The sequence below is a fragment of the Salmo salar genome, chromosome 22 (genome assembly GCF_965601325.2).
Source record: "Salmo salar chromosome 22, fSalSal1, whole genome shotgun sequence".
NCBI classification, from domain to species: Eukaryota; Metazoa; Chordata; class Actinopteri; order Salmoniformes; family Salmonidae; genus Salmo; species Salmo salar.
This window is the reverse complement of record NC_138312.1, coordinates 11,937,870-11,957,500: the sequence shown is the minus strand read 5'-3', so window position 1 is coordinate 11,957,500 and position 19,631 is coordinate 11,937,870. Positions and strand designations below refer to the sequence as shown.

General features: G+C 44.6%; 1 protein-coding gene across 1 annotated transcript; it reads left to right on the top strand.

Moving 5' to 3' along the window:
• The first annotated feature begins 1,801 nt into the window (after positions 1–1,801).
• LOC106582748 (importin-9) lies at positions 1,802–19,584 on the top strand. The gene is made up of 22 exons (XM_014166136.2): positions 1,802–2,244; positions 3,732–3,793; positions 3,900–3,986; positions 4,131–4,332; positions 4,438–4,733; positions 4,879–4,979; positions 5,177–5,235; positions 5,399–5,550; positions 5,638–5,736; positions 5,966–6,072; positions 6,383–6,522; positions 8,036–8,198; positions 8,689–8,915; positions 9,066–9,214; positions 14,530–14,658; positions 14,773–15,048; positions 15,287–15,453; positions 15,676–15,809; positions 16,094–16,213; positions 17,891–17,998; positions 18,135–18,211; positions 18,413–19,584. The coding sequence occupies exons 1-22, from the start codon at positions 2,082–2,084 to the stop codon at positions 18,521–18,523; spliced, it is 3,129 nt and encodes a 1,042-aa protein (XP_014021611.1). The 5' UTR covers positions 1,802–2,081; the 3' UTR covers positions 18,524–19,584.
• Positions 19,585–19,631: the final 47 nt, after the last annotated feature.

Sequence of the window (19,631 nt, the reverse complement as noted above, 5' to 3'; positions counted from 1 at the left end):
TACTACCAGATCACAGCCACGATGACCCTCTCTGTATTAAGGAAAGTTACAGTACCCCAACGGCCGGACACCTTCAGCCATATGACTATACTCGGTCATGGCTCTGTGTGTTAATAGCGCATAGCAGTATTTATGTATTTATTTGTCAACTTTTGCCAGATTTGGACATGAGTACACCAAGCCTCACTCTTGAGGCATAGCCTTGCCTTTTTCAAATAGTGGCACTGTGACAGTGGTGGGAAACCAGATTTCAGCTATTACGTTCATTTAGTATGTTTACCTTGATGTCTCTCTGTTTTCCTAGCCAAACTCGCTGCAGCAGTAAGTGAGTGTAATTTTAGCACCAAAAACCACCTGGCTTTTTCTATTTTTACATTGAGTGTTTTCAATGTATGTTGCTTTTCCATGTGTCTAGTACTTCCTGTACATTTTGTACAAAGACTTAAATTACAGCTGTAAAAGCAGAGTGTTACACTGTCTGAGTAAATGGGATGGGAGGATTTGCGGGTAGATAATGAGTTCACCACATCGAAGCCGAAAATTCACTTAACATATGTGCTGGTGTTAGGTGAGTGAAAAATGAAAGAACAATATAAAGATGATGACAATGCCCAGTGGTTGGCTATAGAATGGCTTCTTCCAAAAACAACCCCAGGTCCTTAATTAACCTCTTTGGGGTTTGCAGATCTGAAGGGACTGGATAGGTGTAAAACTAGGTTATTATACTGTGATTTTCACCAAGTCTTCCGATTGGTCTAGGGGAGCTTCCGGGTTATGTCGCTTACACCAATCCACTTATTTCAGAACTGCAAAACTAGAGGGGTGAGGGGTAGTTTTTGGACAGAGTCTCGGAGACAAAGGCTCTCTATAGCTCTATGGTGTCCTGAATTGATGGTGTATAGATGATCATCAATGGTGTGAGGCAGTTATGATCTGTTTGTCCAGTCAACTGTCAGCTTGAAAAACAAGATCAGCACACCTTCAAAATGGCCTTCATGGTAGATAACAGTCTCTGTTGCATGTTGCCACATAAGATGCAACATTTAGGAACTGGTCTCTTCTTCAGTAGCCTGACCTATTATAACTTTAAAACGTAAGTGTGGAGGATGAAACTAGTCTTGTTGCTCTCCTGGGAATTACTTGAACAAAGAACAAAACAGATATTTGATCAGCTGAATAGTATTGTATTACGAGGCCAAGAGTGCAACTAGACTTCATTCCCTGATCACCTTTTCTTCATCTGTACTGATTTCAAAGAATTGGAGCGCTCATAGCAAATGCCCAGTAGGCGCTAGGCAGGTATCCAACACAATACATTCACCTCTGTTAAGATGAAGTAGACAGAGGATTTAAAACTATTTACATTCATCCCTTGTGATGTGTAAAGAAGCAGGTTCAATTGAGTGAAAGCTAAACAAATGGCACAATCACAATAGTCACTATTGGGTCATCATGTGTCTGGGGGTAAGTGTGTCTTCATTATACAACAATCTTAATGATACTCAGTCTGGCTATTTTGCCTAACGTTGACTTTCTCAAGTTAAGACCAAAGTTCCTCGGGAACAACAATTATTTTGAAGGCAGTGGACACCCGATTTACTTTTTACTGTTGGTTGTATTACATCCTAGCCAAAAGATGGAGCTAATCACAAGCCCAAGCATCATCTTGGAAGAAAAAAAAAGTTATTTCGAAGTCCCGCCCACTGGTCGTCACTAGTTAACACAGCCACTATGTCATAATTATGACTAAACACCGCCCCTTTCTAAAATGTATCTAATTAAAATCTTATTTTAAACCTAACCGCATTGGTAACATCATGCCTAACCCTACATTTAAATCAAGACTAGCGTGTTTCCAATAGACACAGCCACAATTACAAAGTCAAAATTGCCTATGTCATAAAAAATAATAATAGCTTTGGGGTGTTAATGTAGTTATAAGGCAGTGTGGTTATGTTAAAAAAAATCTGATTTTAAGATCAATTGTAGAAATATGCGGGGTTGATGACTTGGTGTCTGTGTTAACTAGTGACGACCGCTGTAGCGGGCTGCCCAGGCTTCCAAGCTTTGCGGGTGAAAACATGGCAGGCATGAGTGCGGCGGGTCCTCGGTCGGCCTCTGCCGGACCGGTTCAACAAGGGCTTAAAGAAGCCCTGATTGATACGTTAACGGCTATCCTGTCCCCGGTTCAAGAAGTGCGAGCAGCCGCTGAGGAGCAAATAAAAGTGTTGGAAGTGACAGAGGGTAAGTTAAGCATGGACTCTAGCATTGCTAGACCAGCTGATGTCAAGAGAGTGAAATGACATGATGGGTCTGTGCGGAAAGATAAATGCTAGCTACTGTATAGCAGACAAAAACAAAATACTGTCATGTTGGCTTGTTATGATAAAACAATTTAAGAGGTTCAGTTCTCTCCAATTGGCTAGCAAGTGGCGCAAATGAATATCGTTAGCTTATTCCCAACTAGCTACATAAGTTAGCGGCTAACAAGTTAGTTAGCTCTCTCTCTCTCTGTGTGTGTGTGTGTGTGTGTGTGTGTGTGTGTGTGTGATATGTATATGTATGTGTGTGAGAGAGAGAGAGTGTGTGTGTCTGCCTCCAGTATTCTTGATTGCTAGCTAATTTATCAGCAATTTGATTCCACTCTGTGTTGTAACTAGCATCCACACACATGATGGCGGATCAATTCAACCAGGGAGAATCTATTTTAACTGCCTGCAATTAAAATGGCAAGTTAACTAATACGTGCAACTAATAGTTAGCTAGGTGGGCTAACTATAAGCAGCAGGTAAATCTTGATAGCTAGCTAGCCATTTACATTCGTGAGATCTTATTTCGAGCCCAGAGCCCAGCTTTCCACTTGGAATTCTAGAAGGGTGACAGGTGATAGGATGAATCGATTATCAAGGCTGTGAAATCGTTTTAGGGTCGCTATTGTAACCATTCGATCTGGAAAGTTTTCCCGCGAATATGATTCCTCAGTATTCTGCCTTGCGGATTCCAGCCTTTGAAAACTGACGGCATCAGTCGTTTTGACAACTATGCTTTTTTTTCTCATGTTTTAATACCCCCCCCCCCCCCCCCAGGAAAAACATTGTTTCGTGTTTCATCTCAATACTGCACACGCCCTTTCCCTACTACCCTATGCGTGTTGAATGAATAGCTACCATATGCTTATTTAGCTATATAGTACAGTAGTTACCCTAAACCAGTTTGCCATTAATCCAAAATAGAGTGGGGGGTGAATATAGGGACAGTGTGTACAGTGCCTTTGTCTGTGGCGTTCCTCTCTGACACAGCTAAAAAGGCTGATTGTGCAGGCTGTCTGTCAGGATCCACTGCAATGTCACAGCAGCAAGAATGGGCCCAGCAGGCCTCTCTGAGGGCGCTGCTCTATATATGGAACACATTGTCTCCTGGACTCTGATGTCACTCAGTTAAAGCTGGGGACAGAGTGGTGGTATGTCGCAGGGAAGAGGGGATGAGTCCGACTGACGAGCGTAAAACCCTTTGGAAGAGTTCTCCAGTGCTTGCTGTAAATGTTCAAAGGTGCTTAGAATTGTCGATGAGTTGGTCATGAGTCAAATCATATGAACATTTTGGACATTTTGTCCCTGCGTTCCATGCATGCATGCCCCCCGCCCCCCATGACATGGCTAGTGTGCTTCCAAGAGTGTCTGTATGCCGGATGATCTGTCCACTGTGTTGATGTTGCTCAATTTGTGTTGTAGAGTTTGGAGTCCACCTTTCAGAGCTAACTGTGGATCCTCAGGGAGCTCTGGCCATTCGTCAGGTTAGTTAGCAAAAAAATTGTAGTTATATGGTGTGTGACTACTCAGCATCTCCTTCACACTGCTATATCTATCATTCAATTAATTCATTATACTGTATGTGTTCAGTTGGCCTCAGTCATCCTGAAGCAGTATGTGGAGACCCACTGGTGTTCCCTGTCTGAGAAGTTCAGGCCCCCAGAGACCACAGACCGGGTAAGCAGAGTGCCATGTCATTCTTTCAACTCGCCTAGTTGAAATGGATCATTGTCAATGGCTAGCTATTTCAAAACATTGAGGAGGATTTAATAAACAGCTAATGATGCCTAAATTACCCCCCTTCTCTCTCTCTCTCTCCAGGCCAAGGCAGCCATCAGGGAGCTTTTGCCCGAGGGCCTCAGGGAGGCCATCAGTAAGGTGCGGTCCAGCGTGGCCTACGCTGTGTCGGCCATCGCCCACTGGGACTGGCCCGAAGCCTGGCCTCAGCTCTTCACCCTTCTCATGGACATGTTGGTCAGCGGTGACGTCAGCGCCGTGCACGGGGCCATGAGGGTCCTCACAGGTAAGGACACACACACACCCCCAATTCCAAATTGACCTCCTCTTCTTGTGCTCCATTTGTATTTGCTCCGTGTGTTCACTTCATCCCTCTGGCCTTTTCTCAAAGAGTTTACCCGTGAGGTGACAGATACTCAGATGCCTCTGGTGGCCCCAGTAATTCTGCCTGAGATGTACAAGATCTTCACCATGATGGAGATCTACAGCATCCGTACCCGCTCCAGAGCCGTGGAGATCTTCACCACCTGTGCCTATCTTATCTGTGCAATAGAGGAGCTGGAGAAGGGTGCGGCCAAGGCCCTGATCTTCCCCGTAGTGCAGCAGTTCACTGAGGCATTCATTCAGGCCCTGCAGATGCCTGATGGGCCCTCCTCAGACAGTGGCCTCAAGATGGAGGTCCTCAAGGTGAGAAGATGACCACAGAAGGATTTATACTCCCATGGATTTATACAGCCAGATGTTGTTGTAGTTTTGGGATCCGGAGGCCAAATCTTATCAGTTGTCCTAATCCTGATCCATCCTTCTCTCCACCTTTTTACCTCCTCCCCAGGCTGTGACTGCTCTAGTAAAGAACTTCCCCAAACCCATGGTTTTGTCCATGCAGCAGATCCTGCCCATCGTCTGGAACACCCTGACAGAGAGCGCTGCTTTATATCCTTCACAATGCATGTCCTCTGCTCTTTCATCTTATTGTAGCTCGTTGTCTTCGTTCCCTTTGGTTCACATCTGTAAATAATGAGCTCTGGGCTCCACTCTGCCCTTTTTTTAAATGGTAGCTAGCGAGCCCACCTAGCTGTAGAGAATGGTCGATGTCCCGAGAATGGGGGTTTCCTTAACCGTGTGTGCACTTATGTCAGAACAGAAGTCAACTACACAGAGGAGGTAGACGACCCCATTGACTCTGACGGTGAGTACGTCCTTATCCTATTCATATCTTTACTGGCTGTATATGTACTTTTTTTTCTCCATTGTCGAATAAATGAAATCAATCTATGTGACACGGGCTGATCTAGACATAAGTCGTCTTGGTTGATATTCGAGGTATTTATTTGTGTGCGTTTTTCTCCCAGGTGAGGTTCTGGGCTTTGAGAACCTGGTGTTTAGTATCTTTGAGTTCATCCACACGTTGTTGGAGAACAGCAAGTTCAAGAGCACAGTGAAGAGGGCTCTGCCTGAGCTGATCTACTACATCATTGTCTACATGCAGATCACTGAGGATCAGGTACAAACAACCTCGCCCGTGTGTGTGACATTTTTAAGAGAATTGGTATCGTGTATGTGTTCTTCATCCGTTGTAATTTCGCCGTAGATCAAGGTGTGGACGGCCAACCCCCAGCAGTTTGTGGAGGACGAGGATGACGACACCTTCTCCTACTCCGTCAGGATCTCAGCCCAGGACCTGCTGCTGGTGAGAACTTCACGTGGGACACTAACAGTTTGGGGCAAATCTGAAATGATACCGTATTCCCCATAGGGTGCACTCCTGTCTGTGGCTCTATGTTTTAACCCCTCATGAAAGAATACTCCCACACGCAGACGGCTACCATTCCATGTGTAGGATCTGGTCAATGTGACCTTCTTGGAGACGTCACAATACTTTTTTTTTTTTTTTTTCAACCGTCCTCCTCTTCCAACAGGCTGTGGCGACAGAGTTCCAGAACGAGAGTGCGGAAGCGTTGGCGGCGGCAGCGACAAGACACCTGCAGGAAGCAGAGCAGGCTAGGAACAGTGGCAACGAACACTGGTGAGGACCACACGCACCGGCTTCATGACGAAAGACAGCGGTTGTCTCTCAGTCATTAGTGGCTTCCTCTTCTTGTCTCCTGTTTGTCCCATGCACTGACCTGAAAACACAGGCTAGGTGAAAGCGAAATGGATGCCTTTCAGGAATTTGCTTTCATCTGTCCAGGTATTTTTATGTCAGTGCAGACTGAGGAAAGGAGACAAGGAGGAGACCACTTGACTATTGAGATACACACCATAGCTAAACAATCACCATACAGTCAGACTCTAGGTCTGCTCTCTCCTCACCCCTGTGTTATCCTGTCCTGCAGGTGGAAGGTCCATGAGGCGTGTTTGTTAGCTCTGGGCTCAGTGAAGACAATCATCACAGAGAACGTGAAGAATGGCCGTGTTCAGTTTGATATGCACGGCTTCCTGGCTAACGTCATCCTAGCTGATCTCAACCTCACAGGTTAGTCAGTCTGGGATCTCTTGCTCAGCTCCTGGGCAGCAGTGTTTGGTTACAGTGCCTTCGGGAAGTTTTCAGACCCCTTTACTTTTTCAACATTTTGTTAGATTCTAAAATTGGTTTAGTTTTTTTTTCCCCTCATTCATCTACATACAATACCCCATAATGACAAAGCAAAAACAGGTTATCAATTTTTGCTCATTTATTAAAAATAAATAACTTAAATATCACATTTTACATAGGTAATCAGACCCTTTACTCAGTACTTTGAAGCACCTTTGGCAGCGATTACAGCATCGAGTCTTCTTGGGTATGACGCTACAAGATTGGCACATATGTATTTGGGGAGTTTGTCCAATTCTTCTCAAGCTCTGTCAGGTTGGATGGGGAGCGTTGCTGCACAGCTATTTTCAGGGCTGTCCAGAGATGTTCGATCGGGTTCAAGTCCAGGCTCTGGCTGGGCCACTCAAGGACATTCAGAGACTTGTCCCAAAGCCACTCCTGCATTATCTTGGCTGTGTGCTTTGTTGTCCTGTTGGAAGGTGAACCTTCGCCCGAGTCTGGGGTCCTGAGTGCTCTGCAGCAGGTTTTCATCAAGGATCTCTCTGTACTTTGCTCCATTCATCTTTACCTCGATCTTCTGGAAGGTTCTCCCATCTCCACAAAGGAACTCTAAAGCTCTGTCAGAGTGAGCATTGGGTTCTTGGTCACCTCCCGGACCAAGGCCCTTCTCCCCTGATTGCTCAGTTTGGCTGGGCGGCCAGCTCTAGGAAGAGTCTTGGTGGTTCCAAACTTCTTCCATTTAAGAATGATTGAGGCCACTGTGTTCTTGTGGGCCTTCAATGCTGCAGAAATATTTTGGTACCCTTCCCCAGATCTGTGCCTCAACACGATCCTGTCTCTACGGACAATTTCTTTGACCTCATGGCTTGGTTTTTGCTCTGGCATGCAGTTTCAACTGTGGGACCTTGTGTGCCTTTCCAAATCATATCCGATCAATTGAATTTACCACTGGTGGACTCCAAGTTGTAGAAACATCTCAAGGATAGTCAAAGGAAACAGGACGCACCTGAGGTGAATTTCGAGTCTCATCGCAAAGGGTCTGAATACTTAAATAAGGTATTTCTGGGTTTTTTTCTTAATTTTTCTAAATTTTCTAAACCTGTTGTGCTTTGTCATTATGGGGTACTGTGTGTAGATGGCCGAGGATTCAAAAAATGTTTTAAAAAATTGTATAAGCCTGTAATGTAACATTGTGGAAAAAGTCAAGGGGTCTGAGTATTTTCGGGAAGGCACTGCATGTTCTTCTCTGACAGTGATCAAGATATCAATGAAGTGTAAGGGAGAAACTATAACCTGTGTACACTGTCGCCGTGGACTCTTGAGTTTGAACGTGGCTCACAGTACAGTATGTGCCTACCTAGCTAACTGTAAGTCGCTCTGGATAAGAGCTAAATGACTAAAATTAAAATGTAGCTACATAATAACCACCTGTCCCTTAACTCGTCCCTCCCAGCGGCCTCTCCATTCCTGCTGGGCCGTGCCCTTTGGGCAGCCAGCCGCTTCACAGCAGCCATGACCCCTGAGCTCATCCAGCAGTTCCTCCAGGTCACCGTCAGCGGCCTGCACGACAGCCAACCCCCCTCGGTCCGCATCTCAGCTGTACGTGCCATCTGGGGGTAAGTGAGATCAACACTTAAAGGGAAAATCCATCAAAACGATAATATAAAAAAAAATATATATATATATTTTTCATTCCGCTATTGATACATTCCCAAAATGTTTTCCATGTTAAGTTTTCAAGATATTGGACTAGTGAAGTAGTGTCACTTGCATCACGATGATGTGGCCAGTGACTGTATCAATAGTGGACTAATGGGGAAAAAATACCAAAGTATTGTTTTTGAGTGGAGTTTAAGACAGCTTAAACCTCTATATTTCTGACATGCTGTATAGAGCACGCTATATATATATATATATATTATTTTTTTTTCTCTCCCTCCAGTCATAATAACAATAAGCTAGACCAGGTAAAAGCAGTGATGGCATAGATGGATGCATAAGTGCCTCTCGTTTGTCACCCAACTAGCCCAACTAGTCACCCATCACAACACCATCACAGTAAGTGTGTTGGTACCGGGGTGGTAAATGTATTTGTGCTCTCCTCAGGTACTGTGACCAGCTGAAGCAGTCAGAGAGTACCCACATGCTGCAGCCGTTCCTGCCTGCTGTTGTGGACGGGCTGGTGCAGCTGGCAGCCCAGTTCAGCTCTGAGGTTCTCACCCTGGTCATGGAGACCCTGTGTATCGTCTCCACCGTGGACCCAGCCTTCACCACCAGCGCAGAGAACAAGATCTGCCCCCTCACCATCGCCATCTTCCTCAAGTATAGTAACGGTAGGTAACTAACCTTGGCAGTTGGCACTCATTTAGTTCATAGTTGAGTCCGATAGACAGATTGCGGTATTACCATATGGCTTACATCTATCCCAACCTTTCGAATGAAAACTTGGGCCACCATATCTAACTCTCCTGTCCTCTCCCCAGACTCAGTGGTGGCGTCTCTGGCCCAGGACATCTTTAAGGAGCTGGCCCAAATCGAGGCTTGCCAGGGACCAATGCAGATGCGCCTCATCCCCACCCTGGTCAGCATTATGCAGGCCCCCCCTGACAAGATCCCCTTCGGCCTGTGTGCAGTAAGTCCACTTTGTGGAAGTCCTTACTTTACATCAGCATTATGCGTCAGACCAACTCCGTAGCCTTGTGGTTAGTGTCCGCTCTGAGATTGGAAGGTTGGGAGTACGATCCCTGGCTAAGTCATACAAAAGACTGTAAAAATGGGGCCCGATGCATCTCTGCTTGGCACTCCTAAGAGAACAACTGATATGGATTTTCTAGGGCCGATACCAATTTTTGGGGGTCAAGGAAGGCCGATATTCACTATTATTAGATGTGACATTTTGTGTGACAACATTTCCCAGAGACAGCCTTTTTAAATCCAAAAATATATTTCACTTTGGTTTTACCAATCTAACTGCATAACGGTAATCGTTGTATTTGATGAACTGGGTAAGTTTAAGATTGCATAAGCCTACTCACTATCCAGGTGAATGCATATTCAATAGGAGTGTGTCCACGCATTGAGTTATTGAGCTTGTTTTGGCTGATCAGTGGAGTCTATGGTGCTACCGATGACGATCTGTTTGCCTTCATTTGAAACTTATATTAAATCAAATTTTATTGGTCGCATACACCTATTTAGCGGATGTTACTGTGGGTGTAGTGAAATGCTTGTTCCTAGCTCCGACAGTGCAGTAATATCAAACAATACACACACCTATGAGTAAAAGAATGGAATTAAGAAATATATAAATATTAGGACGAGGTGTGTGTGTGTGCCAGTCAAAAGTTTGGACACCTACTCATTCAAGGGTTCTTCTTTATTTCTACTATTTTCAACATTTTAGAACAATCGCTAAGACATCACCACTATGAAATAACACATATGTAGTAACCCAAAAAGTGTTAAACAAATCAAAATGTATTTGAGATTCTTCAAAGTAGCAACCCTTTGCCTTGATGACAGCTTTGCACACTCTTGGCATTCTCTCAACCAGCTTCATAAGGTAGTCACCTGGAAAGCATTTCAATTAACAGGTGTGCCTTGTTAAAAGTTAATTTGTGTAATTTCTTTCCTTCTTAATGTGTTTGTGCCAGTCAGTTGTGTGGTGACACGGTAGGGGTGGTATACAGAAGACAGCCCTATTTGGTAAAATACCAAGTCCATATTATGGCAAGAACAGCTCAAATAAGCAAAGAGAAATGACAGTCCATTACATTAAGACATGAAGGTCAGTCAATCTGGAGAATGTCAAGAATTTTGAAAGTTGCTTCAAGTGCAGTCGCAAAAACCATCAAGCGCTATCATGAAACTGGCTCTCATGAGGACCACCACAGGAAAGGAAGAGCCAGAGTTACCTCTGCTGCTGATAAATTCATTAGAGTTAGGAGCCTCCAGAAATTGCAGCCCAAATAAATGCTTCAAGTAACAGACACATCTCAACATCAACTGTTCAGAGGAGACTGAGTGAATCAGGCCTTCATGGTCGAATTGCTGCAAAGAAACCACTACTAAAGGACACCAATAAGAGGAAGAGATTTGCTTGGGCCAAGAAACACAAGCAATGAACATTAGACCGGTGGAAATCTGTCCTTTTGGTCTGAGTCCAAATTGTAGATTTTTGTTTCCAACTGCCGTGTCTTTGTGAGACGCAGAGTAGGTGAATGGCTGATCTCCGCATGTGTGGTTCCCACCATGAAGCATGGAAGAGGTTTGATGGTGCTTTGCTGGTGACACTGTCAGTGATTTATTTAGAATTCAAGGCACACTTAACCAGCATGGCTACCACAGCATTCTGCAGCGATACGCCATCCCATCTGGTTTGGGTTTAGCGGGACTATCATTTGTTTTTCAGCAGGACAATGACCCAACACACCTCCAGGCTGTGTAAGGGCTACTTGACTAAGGAGAGTGATGGAGTGCTTCATCAGATGACCTGGCCGCCACAGTCACCCAAATGAGATGGTTTGGGATGAGTTGGACCACAGACTGAAGGAAAAGCAGCTAACATGTGCTCACCATATGAGGGAACTCCTTCATGACTGTTGGAAAAGCATTCCAGGTGAAGCTGGTTGAGACAATGGAAAGCTGTCATCAAGGCAAAGGGTGGCTACTTTGACAAATCTGAAATGTAGAATGTTTTGATTTAACACTTTTTGGTTACTACATGATTCCATATGTGTTATTTCATAGTTTTGATGGCTTCACTATTATTCTACAATGTAGAAAATAGTACAAATAAAGAAGAACCCTTGAATGAGTAGGTGTCAACTTTTCACTGGTAGTGTGTGTGTCAGTGTCTTCTGAAAGTATTGACCCCTTGACCTTTTTCACATTTTGTTACAGCCTTATTTTAAAATGTATTAAATTTAAAAAAGTCCTTAACAATCTACACACAATAACCCAAAATGTCTAAGGGAAAACAAAAATACCTTATTTACATAAGTATTCAGACCCCTTGCTATGAGACTCGAAATTGAGCTCTGGTCCATCCTGTTTCCATTGATCATCCTTGAGATGTTTGTGCAACTTGATTGGAGTCCAGCTGTGGTAAATTCAATTGATTGGACATGATTTGGAAAGGCACACATCTGTCTATACATGGTCCCTCAGTTGACAGTGCATGTCAGAGCAAAAACTAAGCCATGAGGTCGAAGGAATTGTCCGTAGAGCTCCGAGACAGGATTGTGTCGAGGCACAGATCTGGGGAAGGGTACCAAAACATTTCGGCAGCATTGAAGGCCCACAAGAACACAGTGGCCTTCATCATTCTTAAATGGAAGAAGTTTGGAACCACCAAAACTCTTCCTTGAGTTGCCCACCCGCCAAACTGAGCAGTTGGGAGAGAAGGGCCTTGGTCAGGGAGGTGACCAAGAACCCGATGGTCACTCTGACAGAGCTCTAGTGAAAATGGGAGAATCTTCCAGAAGGACAGCCATCTCTGCAGCAGTCCACCAATCAGGCCTTTATGGTAGTGGCCAGATGGAAGCCACTCCTCAGCAAAAGGCACATGACAGCCCGCTTTGAGTTTGCCAAAGAGCACCTAAAGGATTGTCAGACCATGAGAAACAAAATTCTCTGGTCTGTTGTAACCAAATTTGAACTCGCGTCTGGAGGAAACCTGGCACCATACTTTCGATGAAACATGGTGGGGGCGGGATGGGGGGGATGTTTTTCGGTGGCAGGGACTGGGAGAATAGTCAGGATCGAGGGAAAGATGAATGGTACCTTTATGAAAACCTGCTCCAGAGCGCTCATGACCTCAAACTGGGGAAAAGGTTCACCTTCCAACAGGACAATGACCCTAAGCACACAGCCAAGACAACACAGGAGTGGCATGGGGACAAGAATCGAAATGTCCTTGAGTGGCCCAGCCAGAGCCCAGACTTGAACCCAATCGAACATCTCTGGAGAGACCTGAAAATAGCTGTGCAGCAACACTCCCCATCCAACCTGACAGAGCTTGAGAGTATCCGCAGAGAAGTTTGGGAGAAACTCCCCAAATACAGGTGTGCCAAGCTTGTAATGTCATACCCAAAAAGACTTGAGGCTATATTCACTGCCAAAGGTGCTTCAACAAAGTACTGACTAAAAGGTCTGAATATTTATGTAAAGCAAGGAAAAGCCCAGCAGTGTTGCAGTTCCTAACACAAACCAGTGCGCCTGGCACCTACTACCATACCCCATTCAAAGCACTTATATTTTTTGTGTTGCACATTCATCCTCTGAATGGCACACATACACAATCGATGTCTCAATTGACTCGAGGCTTAAAAATACTTATTTAACCTGTCTCCTCCTCCTGTACTGATTTTGTAGTGGATTTAACAAGTGACATCAATAAGGGATCATAGCATTCACATTTGTCACTCTGTCATGGAAAGAGCAGGTGTTCTTAATGTTTGGTATACTCAGTGTATGTCTATGGGGTATGTATTATATAGGCACCTGGGCTGAGCCTGAGATGAGCCATAATGGAGTCATCTACCACCTCACTACCACGATGAGATTTGTGGTGGGGGGCAAAGTAGCCAGTTTTGTTGTTGTCATTACCTGTTTCTGAAATCACCATTACCCTCTAATGAACTTGTCATTTTTGCAGATTAATAGTCACGTATTTATCGTTTACAAATTAGCTAATCTATAGCACAAAATCAAATGGTTTTGACTGTTTGGAAGTTTTTTCGAGGGATCTCTTTTTGCTTCAGCCATGCAGTGCGCCTTGCAAAAGTGATTGCTGTCCTTGCTATGAAATTGTTAACGTTACCCTGTATATCTAAAAATGGCCTTATACATTTGATTGTTTTAAAGCAAAACGAAACAATTTTAAATGAGTTTAAAGCAAAACTCCTGAACAATTTTAAAGTAAAATATATTGTAAGTCCTTTTCAGCAGGTATAGCCAGATGTGTTGTCTCAGGTAGCTTTTTACTTTTATTCCGGTAAAACACAATTTTCAACGTAGATGACGACAATAACCTAGAAAATGACATAGGTTGTCTCTCAACTAATAAAGCCTAATATCGTGCAAGCCGTTTTAGCTTTTGATTGCTGAAGGTGCAAGACCGCGCAGATGTGCAAGACCAGGAACAGGCCGCCTATCTTGCCTTGATCAGTGCACGAAGCTGGACAGAGTGCGCAGTGTGACTAGGCTGCTGATATTGCCTGGGGTTGTTGGGCATCCAAAATGACTAGTAGCTCAATGACTATCAACACCGTTACATGTAGTTGGACACTGAAGGTATTTTCAGAAGGTAGAAAGAAAGTTAAAAAAAAAAATAATAATAGTGGTGTTCCGGCCAATTTTTTGGGGGGTTAAGTTTTTGAATTGATTTTCTGACCGATATGCTAACTTTTGGATCAGTTTGTTGTCCACGGACCAACTGAGCCTGACGACTCACACAATTTAGCCTGTCGTTCGCTACATACATAGTCTGAGACTGCCATCATTGAAGTAGTTTCTGGTGACAAGGGGCGTTGTACAAGACAAAGTCCTCAGCGATTGGTTAGAGAATATCCAATCAGATGATCACATTTTCTAACCGCCGCTTTACTTATGTATGTTCGGACTCTGGCCCAACCCATCGGTTTCTGGACCAATCAGACGACCCGAATGTGTTTGCATTGAGTGACTGGTTGGGGTGGTACTCTGATTCATACTCATTGCAGAGAGAATACTAATGTCTGTGGCATGGCGTAGCGTTTGGCTGGAGCAAGAAGTCTGGGTAGCCAGGCAATGGACCAGTACACTTGTATCTTTAAACCTTTTGAATTGGGGTCTGATTTATTGCGAATCGTTACATCCCTATTATTGACTATCAACTTTTAGGGTCCCAGTCAGTCATATATTGACAGTTGTCTCCTGTGCTTCCCGCCCCATCCTCCCTGACAGACAGCCATAGACATCTTGACCACAGTGGTCAGATACACCAAACCCCCGCTCTCTGAGATGCTGGTCTGCCAAGCCTTCCCTGTGGTGGCCCAGTGTACCCTCCGCACAGATGACAACACCACCATGCAGGTACACACACACACAGACTGAGGAAGGGCCCAAAGATGTTAATCCCATTTATATTTTATTTCTCTCCTGTATATATCAATTCATGGAAATGAACTCAAACCCCATCCTCTTCAGAACGGTGGTGAGTGTCTGCGGGCGTATGTGTCGGTGGCCCTGGAGCAGGTGGGCCAGTGGAGGGACACGGAGGGCCACAGTGGTCTGTGGTACGTAATACAGGTGGTCAGCCAGCTACTTGACCCTAGGACATCAGAGTTCACTGCTGCCTTCGTGGGCCGCCTGGTGTCTACGCTGATCGCCCGCGCCAGCACCGAGCTGGGAGAGCAACTAGACCAGATCCTCAGAGCCATCCTCAGCAAGATGCAGCAGGCCGAGACACTCAGCGTCATGCAGGTAGAACGAAACCCCTCCGTCTTTCACTCTCTGGAACTGACCCCTCTAAATCCATCGGTGGGATTCAGTGGTTTCTGGGATGTTGAGGTGTCAACATGTCAAGCTTCCAGTATTCAATTGATTTTTATCTGTTGTAGAGCGCCTTGCATCATGGTTATTCAATGATTGCTCTTTTGCCACCCATATAGACCCTGCTAACATCTGACTTCTCTGATCATCTCTCTCCTCCTCTGCTCAGTCTCTGATCATGGTGTTTGCCCACCTGGTCCACTCTCAGCTGGAGCCTTTGTTGGAGTTCCTGTGCAGTCTGCCGGGCCCCACAGGGAAACCGGCCCTGGAGTTTGTCATGGCCGAGTGGATGAGCCGACAGCACCTCTTCTACGGACAGTATGAGGGCAAAGTCAGGTGAGGGCTTAGAGTCGACCCTGGAGCATCCACTCTCCCCAAGATAGATGATAAAGTACAATATGACTGTTGTCCACCCGTTGAAGCAAATGTGTGTTCCTCTCTGTACTCCCCTTTCCACCTTTATTACTAGGGATTTGAACCGTTAAGCGCTAAGAATCTATTCATTATTTTGTTTAATGACGTTTGTGTTTCCCCTTCTCCTGTGTCGTCCCTGTTTAGTACGGTAGCCCTCTGTAAGCTTCTGCAGCACGGCCTCAACACAAACGACAAGCGTCTCCAGGACATCGTTGTCAAGGGTGAGGAGCTCTTCGGCCCTGACGAGGGCATCCGCACACGCTCTAAATCTGCCAAGAGTAAGACCAATACAGATATCCTCTTTGTCATCAGCTGTTTATCTAAGCATTTTGTTGAAATATAAGAGAATAAACAAAAAAATGCTTTACATTTGCCCAAGAAAATTGCGTTGCCTTTATGAATGAATGAATGATCCATATAAGCACCCTCTTCCCCCATTCTCTGGCCTAGTGTATGATAAGGAATGTATTTGCTTCATTGTTAATGTTTTTGTTGGTGGTCTACACTTTGATGGTATGCACGTCTTAGTGTTGCTATAAGGTCTCGGTCTCACTTTCTCCAGATCCAGAGAAGTGGACCAACGTTCCATTGCTAGTGAAGGTCTTCAAGTTGATTGTCAATGAGCTGTCATCAGTGGTGGAGGCCAATGCAACCAGAGCTGCTGCAGCAGACTGGAGTCCAGGTGATCCACTACAGCTATGTAACAGCCACGCATGTCAATTTCTCTCTTTGGCCTTGAGGGGATAGTTCAGACAAATTACAAAAGGATTTACACTGAACAGAAATATAAACGTAACATATAAAGTGTTGGTCCCATGTTTCATGAGCTGAAATAAAAGATCCCAGAAATGTTCCATACGCACAAAAAGCGTATTTCTCTCAAATGTTGTGCACAAATTTGTTTACATCCCTGTTAGGGAGCATTTCTCATTTGCCAAGGTAATCCATCCACCTGACAGTTGTGGCACATCAAGAAGCTGATTTAAACGGCATGATCATTACGCAGGTGCACCTTGTGCTGTGGGGAAAAATGTGCCGTTTTGTCACACAATGCCACAGATCTCTCAGGTTTTGAGGGAGCGTGCAATTGGCATGCTGACTGCAGGAATGTCTGCCAGAGCTGTTGCCAGAGAATTGAATGTTAATTTCTCTACCTTTTTAGAGACGCCTCCAATGTTGTTTTGGGGAATTTGCCAGTACGTCCAACTGGCCTCACAACCGCAGACCACGTGTAACCACGCCAGCCCAGGACCTCCACATCAGGCTTCTTCATCTGCAGGATCGTCTGAGACCAGCCACCTGGACAACAGATGAAACTGTGGGTTTACACAACCAAAGAATTTCTGCACAAACTGTCAGAAATCGTCTCTGGGAAGCTCATCTGCGTGCTCATCGTCTTCACCAGGGTCTTGACCTGACTGCAGTTTGGCATTGTGACCGACTTCAGTGGTGAAATGCTCACCTTCGATGGCCACTGGCACGCTGGAGAAGTGTGCACTTCACTGATGAATCTGGTTTTGAACTGTACGGGGCAGATGACAGACGGCATGTATGGCGTCGTGTGGACGAGCTGTTTGCTGATGTCAACGTTGTGAACAGAGTGCCCCATGGTGGCATTGGGTTATGGTATGGGCAGGCGTAAGCTACGGACAACGATCACAATTGCATTTTATCGATGGCAATTTGAATGCGCAGAGATACCGTGACAAGATCCTGAGGCCCATTTTCGTACCATTCATCCGCTGCCATCACCTCATGTTTCAGCATGATAATGCACGGCCCCATGTTGCAAGGATCTGTACACCAATTCCTGAAAGCAAAAAATGCATATTCACCAGACATGTTGGGCAAACTCTGTATCGAACGTGTACGACAGCATGTTCCAGTTCCCGCACAGCCATTGAAGACCAGTGGGACACCATTCCACAGGCCACAATCAACAGCCTGATCAACTCTGTGAAGGAGATGTCACGCTGCATGAGGCAAATGGTGGCCACACCAGATACTGACTGGTTTTCTGATCCACACCCCTACTTATCTATGACCAACATTAATATCTGTATTCCCAGAATTCCATGGGAATTTATTTAATTTGACTGATTTCCTTACTCAGTAAAATCTTTTTGAAATTGTTGCGTTTTGAATATATTTTTGTTCGGTGTATTTATTCCCTTATCTAGTGTTGAATGCCGTTTTGAAAGCTGTGTCAGACTCATGTCTTTATTTGGCTGGAAAATACCCTCCTGTCTCTTAATCGTATGACCTTGGTGGTGTCTGATAACTGTATGTTTTGTTTTTTAGTATTATGAAATCAATTGGGCCCCATTGTAGCTAATCCCAAAGTGTTTTGTTATTGCAGATTCAGTAGGAATGTGGGAGGACGAAGAGGAAGAGGAGGAGAATGAGGAGGAGGGTGAAGGGTTGGCCGGGCAGCTTCTCTCTGACCTCATCGCTTCCAACAAATATGGTGAGAACTTCCCTCTCAGGCTCTTCCAGATGTCTAGTCAATCAGTGCACTAGGCAGGCAGATATTTTGGTTTTGGAGCTCTATCTGCCATGTTTCACAGGTATCAAATTGTTGTTTTTTTCTTCATTTCTTTCAGATGAAAACTACTATGAGGAGGATGATGAGGAGGATCCAGATGCCTTGAAGGACCCCATATATCAGATAGACCTCCAGGTAATGCTTATCTGTTCATTTTAGATTTAGTTTACACAAACATGACTAGTTAAAGCAAATGTGGTTGTGCTTTTTTTTTTATTTGTCCTTGAGGAGATTGATAAAGTTAAATTGAACAGATTTCAATGGTCTGTGACGTTTTGGGTTGTATTTTGATGTCTTACCTTCACTTTTTAAATAAACGTTCTTGTGTTTTTTTAGGCCTACCTGACAGATTTCCTGACCCAGTTTGCCCAGTCTCCGTGCTACAGCATGTTCTCTGGCCACCTCAACGATGCTGAGAGGAGAGTCCTGCAGTCTATCAGCATCTAAACCTGGCCCCATCATCCCCTTCCCTACATCAACCCGACCATAACTCTCTCGTCCAATCCCTCTCGCTCACTAACTAATTACCAACCCCTGAGTGGGGGAAAGGCTCTGATTGGCCAGGTGGTTGTTGATGCTTTATCTCCAACAGAGGAACATGGACGGACGGGGGAGAAGAGACAGACTTGCACTTACCCATGAGAGTCTTCTCACTGAAAGGATGGCCAGGAAAAGACTGCAGATTTGTGAAGGTTGAGGTTAGATTTAGGGGAGTGAGGGACACCCAGGTTTGTTTCTGAGAGAGGACTGGGAGACAGTTGTAGAGTGACCTCGTTTAGTGTCTCCTCGCTCCTCTGCCCTATTGGACTGGTCGGGGACGTTGGGATGTGAGAGGGGTTGATGTTTTACAATGGGTGAAGCAGGCAGGGCAACTATGATATATATGAACTCTGTCTTTACTGTGTCCCATTTGTAACTCAACCCACTTATTTTTGTGCGTCTGTAAAAAAAATAAAAATAAAAATAATGTAACCTTCCAAGAGGCAAAAGAAACTTCATGATGACGGAAAGACAAAGATAAACATCTTTGAGACAAAGAAACATTGGCGGCCTTATTGACTTCTGATTGGGAAGAAAACCTTGAGGACTTCCGGTCTGGGTGGCTATGAGGGATTCACACTGTTGCCATGGTGACTCAAAGTCATGTAATTTCATTGTACCCACAGCAAGTTGGGATGAAAGTCTAAATAAAAGTCCCAACAGGACACCATTTTAAGTTTCCATTGTTATTTGGTCACTTTCCCAGGTAGTGAAAATGTGAGTACATAGTCTGTATGTTACCAAATCCAAATGTTTGTCATAGTTGTTAGTTTGTTTGACCTTTCACTTAGGGCCTTGAAGTGTTTGACACTTTGTAATCTCTTACCAGAAGAATTTGGTGTGTTTCTTCCACAAAATGATGTTGTCTTAAGTGTTGGCAGTCTCTCAGTGAATGCCTCTTCTGAAATGTGATTTAAGATGAATGCAAAGCTGGCATACACAAAAATGTATAAATATAATTTGTATCAGTTCTTAGTTGACCCTGTTTGTAAATGTGGGCATTTGTGAAAGAGAA

Excerpts from the sequence above, each read along its gene's own strand:
- LOC106582748 (XM_014166136.2), top strand. The coding sequence starts at position 2,082 with ATGGCAGGCATGAGTGCGGCGGGTCCTCGGTCGGCCTCTGCCGGACCG. Across the intron at positions 8,199-8,688 it reads GCTGTACGTGCCATCTGGGG|GTACTGTGACCAGCTGAAGC; the intron begins GTAAGTGAGATC and ends TGCTCTCCTCAG. Across the intron at positions 15,454-15,675 it reads CAGTATGAGGGCAAAGTCAG|TACGGTAGCCCTCTGTAAGC; the intron begins GTGAGGGCTTAG and ends GTCCCTGTTTAG.